At 38.6% G+C, this 6,967-nt stretch overlaps 1 protein-coding gene across 3 annotated transcripts in view; it reads right to left on the minus strand.

Moving 5' to 3' along the window:
* LOC143230000 (uncharacterized) overlaps positions 1–6,967 on the minus strand; it is a 35,059-nt gene that overhangs the window by 17,590 nt on the left and 10,502 nt on the right. For 2 of the 3 annotated variants that reach the window (XM_076462936.1, XM_076462938.1), the window contains exon 1: positions 5,839–6,076. The exons of the other annotated variant lie outside the window; for it this stretch is intronic. In XM_076462936.1, coding sequence (XP_076319051.1) covers positions 5,839–6,076 — 238 coding nt within the window. Of the gene's footprint in view, positions 1–5,838; positions 6,077–6,967 lie in introns of those variants that run through there. 3 annotated transcript variants of the gene reach the window in all.

Consider the following 6,967-nt stretch of genomic DNA (forward strand, 5'->3'; position numbering starts at 1 on the left):
AGGTAAGGCTACATAAATACTTATGCATCAAACAATATTACATTAAGTACAGATGAAGGTATGGCTACATAAAGGCCGATGTATTAACCAATATTACAATAAGTATAGATAAAGGTAAGGCTACATAAAGACCTATGTATCAACCAATATTACATTAAGTATTGATAAAGGTAAGGCTACATAAATACATATGTATCAACCAATATCACATTAAGTATAGATAAAGATAAGGCTACATAAAGATTGATGTATCAACCAATATTATAATAAGTATAGATAAAGATAAGACTATATAAATACCTATGCATCAACCAGTATTACATTAAGTACAGATGAAGGTATGGCTATATAAAGACCGATGTATAAACCAGCATTACATTAAGTATAGATAAAGGTATGGCTACATAAAAACCAATGTATCAACCAGCATTACATTAAGTATAGATAAACGTATGGCTACATAAAGACCTATGTATCAACCAGCATTACATTAACTATAGATGAAAGTATAGCTACATAAAGACCGATGTATCAACCAATATTACAATAAGTACAGATGAAGGTATGGCTACATAAAGACCGCTATATCAACCAATATTAGCTACATGTTAGGAATGTAAGACAACTCACAAACAGCCCCACTGAAATATGTTTAGAAAATACTGTATCAAGTTAAAACAAGATAGACTATTGTGTTTTAGATAGCGGCTTTACACAAAGAGCAAACCGTACCCTTTTTAGTGAAACACAAAGTGGAGTTATTTTCTTTGTCTATAGTTATGCACAAAGCTAAACAATGGGCTATCTGTGCTGTGCTCATAACGGGCATCGAAACCCAGTTTTTAGCGGACGTTACCTACCTGCGAAACACACGTTGGTCAAGTTACACTAATGTGTTGTCCAGTAAACATTTCATGACCTGCAAAAATAATTTACTGTTTAACAATGGAGCTTTGTGAGATGACATGGTTATAGAAAGTAATTTATTTGAAATATTAAATGACTTTGAAACTGTTTAAATACGTGTATTTAATTTTACGGTTAAGAAATTTAATTTCAAATTTACTGAAATGAAACGTTTCTATTGTTTAAACCTTTAATTTTCCCATTAGATTAAACAGTATTACTGACGATAAACAAATTAATACAAGTTCTGTCTTTTAATAATATTTTAAAATGTTCTTTAACGTGTTTCAGGTCAATACCTATTTATAACAGACAAATCCAAACTCGCAGATTTTTTTTCTTTTTTTTGTATTACAAAAACTTGTATTTGTATGGCGTGTATGTAGTTTGGTAATCCAAAATTGGTCAAATATCATATCGTAAGATTTTTAACAGAATATACATTAAAGTCTGATAAAACCGTAACGGGTTTCGATACGATACTGCATATGGCGATTTTAAAACATTTTTACACTCATTAGACAAAGCTTTTTATGCTTTCGAAGTAAATCTAAGTTTTTTACAAATGAACATGAAGCTGTTACCCGCTTTATCTGCGAGTCTGATGACATATCCACTATGAATGACGATTCGTTTTTTTACCCGAGATAATTACTTTGTTGCTAATACTCAATTTATTTAATATGTAATGTGTTTACTGATTATGTCTGGAACTTTATCTATCCAGTTTCTAAATAAACTGCTTTTACTTTCTAGTTTTACTCCAGCTATGTGAGAGTGGTGTTCCTTTCTAGTTTTACTCCAGCTATGTGAGAGTGGTGTTCCTTTCTAGTTTTACTCCAGCTATGTGAGAGTGGTGTTACTTTCTAGTTTTACTCCAGCTATGTGAGAGTGGTGTTCCTTTCTAGTTTTACTCCAGCTATGTGAGTTGAGAGTGGTGTTCCTTTCTAGTTTTACTCCAGCTATGTGAGAGTGGTGTTCCTTTCTAGTTTTACTCCAGCTATGTGAGAGTGGTGTTACTTTCTAGTTTTACTCCAGCTATGTGAGAGTGGTGTTGTTCCTTTCTAGTTTTACTCCAGCTATGTGAGAGTGGTGTTCCTTTCTAGTTTTACTCCAGCTATGTGAGAGTGGTGTTACTTTCTAGTTTTACTCCAGCTATGTGAGAGTGGTGTTACTTTCTAGTTTTACTCCAGCTATGTGAGAGTGGTGTTACTTTCTAGTTTTACTCCAGCTATGTGAGAGTGGTGTTCCTTTCTAGTTTTACTCCAGCTATGTGAGAGTGGTGTTCCTTTCTAGTTTTACTCCAGCTATGTGAGAGTGGTGTTCCTTTCTAGTTTTACTCCAGCTATGTGAGAGTGGTGTTACTTTCTAGCTTGTGAGAGTGGTGTTACTTTCTAGTTTTACTCCAGCTATGTGAGAGTGGTGTTACTTTCTAGTTTTACTAGCTGTGAGAGTGGTGTTACTTTCTAGTTTTACTCCAGCTATGTGAGAGTGGTGTTCCTTTCTAGTTTTACTCCAGCTATGTGAGAGTGGTGTTCCTTTCTAGTTTTACTCCAGCTATGTGAGAGGTGGTGTTGTGAGAGTGGTGTTCCTTTCTAGTTTTACTCCAGCTATGTGAGCTATGTGTGGTGTTACTTTCTAGTTTTACTCCAGCTATGTGAGCTATGTGGTGTTTACTTTCTAGTTTTACTCCAGCTATGTGAGAGTGGTGTTCCTTTCTAGTTTTACTCCAGCTATGTGAGAGTGGTGTTCCTTTCTAGTTTTACTCCAGCTATGTGAGAGTGGTGTTCCTTTCTAGTTTTACTCCAGCTATGTGAGAGTGGTGTTCCTTTCTAGTTTTACTCCAGCTATGTGAGAGTGGTGTTCCTTTCTAGTTTTACTCCAGCTATGTGAGAGTGGTGTTACTTTCTAGTTTTACTCCAGCTATGTGAGAGTGGTGTTCCTTTCTAGTTTTACTCCAGCTATGTGAGAGTGGTGTTACTTTCTAGTTTTACTCCAGCTATGTGAGAGTGGTGTTCCTTTCTAGTTTTACTCCAGCTGTGTGAGAGTGGTGTTCCTTTATAGTTTTACTCCAGCTGTGTGAGAGTGGCGTTACTTTCTAGTTTTACTCCAGCTGTGTGAGAGTGGCGTTACTTTCTAGTTTTACTCCAGCTATGTGAGAGTGGTGTTGCTTTCTAGTTTTACTCCAGCTATGTGAGAGTGGTGTTCCTTTCTAGTTTTACTCCAGCTATGTGAGAGTGGTGTTCCTTTCTAGTTTTACTCCAGCTATGTGAGAGTGGTGTTACTTTCTAGTTTTACTCCAGCTATGTGAGAGTGGTGTTCCTTTATAGTTTTACTCCAGCTATGTGAGAGTGGTGTTACTTTCTAGTTTTACTCCAGCTATGTGAGAGTGGTGTTCCTTTCTAGTTTTACTCCAGCTATGTGAGAGTGGTGTTCCTTTCTAGTTTTACTCCAGCTATGTGAGAGTGGTGTTCCTTTCTAGTTTTACTCCAGCTATGTGAGAGTGGTGTTCCTTTCTAGTTTTACTCCAGCTATGTGAGAGTGGTGTTACTTTCTAGTTTTACTCCAGCTATGTGAGAGTGGTGTTACTTTCTAGTTTTACTCCAGCTATGTGAGAGTGGTGTTCCTTTCTAGTTTTACTCCAGCTATGTGAGAGTGGTGTTCCTTTCTAGTTTTACTCCAGCTATGTGAGAGTGGTGTTCCTTTCTAGTTTTACTCTTTCTAGTTTTACTCCAGCTATGTGAGAGTGGTGTTCCTTTCTAGTTTTACTCCAGCTTGTGAGAGTGGTGTTCCTTTCTAGTTTTACTCCAGCTATGTGAGTGGTGTTCTAGTTTTACTCCAGCTATGTGAGAGTGGTGTTCCTTTCTAGTTTTACTCCAGCTATGTGAGTGGTGTTCCTTTCTAGTTTTACTCCAGCTATGTGAGAGTGGTGTTCCTTTCTAGTTTTACTCCAGCTATGTGAGAGTGGTGTTCCTTTCTAGTTTTACTCCAGCTATGTGAGAGTGGTGTTCCTTTCTAGTTTTACTCCAGCTATGTGAGAGTACTCCAGTTCCTATGTTACTCCAGCTATGTGAGAGCTATGTGAGTGTGTTACTTTCTAGTTTTACTCCAGCTATGTGAGAGTGGTGTTAGTTTTACTCCAGCTATGTGAGAGTGGTGTTCCTTTCTAGTTTTACTCCAGCTATGTGAGAGTGGTGTTCCTTTCTAGTTTTACTCCAGCTATGTGAGAGTGGTGTTCCTTTCTAGTTTTACTCCAGCTATGTGAGAGTGGTGTTCCTTTCTAGTTTTACTCCAGCTATGTGAGTGGTGTGTTACTTTCTAGTTTTACTCCAGCTATGTGAGAGTGGTGTTCCTAGTTTTACTCCAGCTATGTGAGTGTGGTACTCCTAGCTCTTTCTAGTTTTACTCCAGCTATGTGAGAGTGGTGTTACTTTCTAGTTTTACTCAGCTATGTGAGAGTGGTGTTCCTTTCTAGTTTTACTCCAGCTATGTGAGAGTGGTGTTACTTTCTAGTTTTACTCAGCTATGTGAGGTAATGTTCCTTTCTAGTTTTACTCCAGCTATGTGAGAGTGGTGTTACTTTCTAGTTTTACTCCAGCTATGTGAGAGTGGTGTTACTTTCTAGTTTTACTCCAGCTATGTGAGAGTGGTGTTCCTTTCTAGTTTTACTCCAGCTATGTGAGAGTGGTGTTCCTTTCTAGTTTTACTCCAGCTATGTGAGTGGTGTTCCTTTCTAGTTTTACTCCAGCTATGTGAGAGTGGTGTTGCTTTCTAGTTTTACTCCAGCTATGTGAGAGTGGTGTTGCTTTCTAGTTTTACTCCAGCTATGTGAGAGTGGCGTTCCTTTCTAGTTTTACTCCAGCTATGTGAGAGTGGCGTTACTTTATAGTTTTACTCCAGCTGTGTGAGAGTGGCGTTCCTTTATAGTTTTACTCCAGCTATGTGAGAGTGGTGTTCCTTTCTAGTTTTACTCCAGCTATGTGAGAGTGGTGTTCCTTTCTAGTTTTACTCCAGCTATGTGAGAGTGGTGTTCCTTTCTAGTTTTACTCCAGCTATGTGAGAGTTAAGGCTTCTACGTTTACTAATTTCTGTAAACGTTTACACGTCACTCAATACACGAAACTATCCGTGTACACAGAATTGATGTTGGTGTTGTGTTCAGTGAATATATTGGCCACATTTGAAATATGAATAAAATGAAAATTAATTGCAGGTGTGTCACGTGTTTTGTTTTAACATTTTACCTCACTCTGTTACTGCCAATCTTATCGCGTCATTACATTATCTTAGTTACGTTGCACCATACAAATGATAAAATATTATCGCTCTGAACTGTGTACTGAAAATGGGAAAAACCCAAGTACCAGGAGTGCGCATGCTCAGACACATACAGACAACGACAAAAACATGATGTCGGAAAATTGTTCTTATTTCCACACAAGTTTACAAAAACATCAATGCATTAATTGAAGTGAATATGAAAGGTACAACGTGCAGTAGAAAACATATATATGTTGGACTTTGGGCCCACTCCTACTCCAAGTTAGTGACTCCTCCAAGAGTAGGGAGAGCCGGAACATCACTGGAGTGTGCAACACTGACATCCATTGGCTCTTACTTGATGCGGACAGGGAGATTGGTAGCTGTATCGGGAGCTGAAGCCTCAAGTTTTACGGAGACATGATCCACACTCTTGGCATTGTTTTTGGCTTTTAATCGTTTGTTTAAAAAAAATCAACATGTCCACTGTGTCGGAATCAAGAGACGATCTCAATTTTGTAACAGTTCCTGGCATAAACATATAATAGAAACATTTAAGTATTTACAATAGAACATATTCTGATATGTCGGATAACGGTATATATCTATAATCATGATGAACCACATGTGTGATATAGTGTGAATGTTTTATAAAAGAAATAAAGAACTCACCACCAGCACAGGAAAATACCCGCTCGGACGGTACAGAGGTGCCTGGAATGGAGAGCAGCGTTCGGGCCAGTTTAGACATCGTTGGATACGATGATTGTTCATTTCGCCACCAGGCAAACGGAGATTCATTGCATGGGATTGGCTTTTGCTCCAGGTAGAGTTCTAATTCAGCCTTGGGGGATTCAGGAACAACAACAGAACAGTCTTGTTCATAAAAATCACCCAACAAATAAGCCATGTCGTCTTGTGATAGTTTGCTGCCTGGTTTGGTACTTGAATTCACCTCGGCTGACTGATGTTGAGGAACAGAACTGTCAGCTGCTACTCCAGTGACTTGTGATTCAGACTGTGCCAGTTTTTGACAGTAACAAATGATTTCTCGGTGAACTACATCTCGCTGAGCTGGTGTCAAAAATGGCAATCCTTCGGGGATCCATGAAAGAACACATCATTCTAATGTTTTTTGCACACGTCATCAGTTTCTGTCTTGAAACGCCTTTTCAGATCTTGTGAGATTTCATCTTTGAAGTTTTTAACCACATTGGAATCTGAGTCTTTGGTCTTTAAATGGATCTCCAACAGACTGTACACGACCGTCATCACCCCAGAGAGGGTTGGATATTGTTCTGAGCAAAGAACCCTTGTGGCTATGTATAAAGGCTGAAGAACTGGAACAATATCTTGAATGACCTCCCAGTCTTTATCAGTAATGTCAAGAACCTTTGCTTGAGAGTCCTTCACAACATTACTGTGCAAGACTGCATATACAGCAAGTCTCTGTTCTATAAGTCTGTCAAACATGTCGTACGTGCTATTCCACCGTGTTGCACAGTCTATGATCAAACTATGGTGCGGTAATCCCATCTGCTTTTGACGTTGGGTGAGCTCATTGGAAGCTAACACGGATTTTCGAAAAAAAGTTACTAGTTTTTTGGCGCTGCCAAAAGCGTGGTTAATTGATCTGACTTTATGAAATGCAGATCTGATGCAGAGCTGTAGCGTGTGTGCGAAACATTTCACACTCAGCCAGCCAAGATTGTTGCAGCACAATGTCATGTTGCTGGCATTGTCTGTTATGAGTGCCGTAATTTTGTTCAGTGGTATGTGAAATTCTGACGTGATTGACCTC

Source organism: Tachypleus tridentatus, chromosome 10 (assembly GCF_004210375.1).
Source record: "Tachypleus tridentatus isolate NWPU-2018 chromosome 10, ASM421037v1, whole genome shotgun sequence".
NCBI classification, from domain to species: Eukaryota; Metazoa; Arthropoda; class Merostomata; order Xiphosura; family Limulidae; genus Tachypleus; species Tachypleus tridentatus.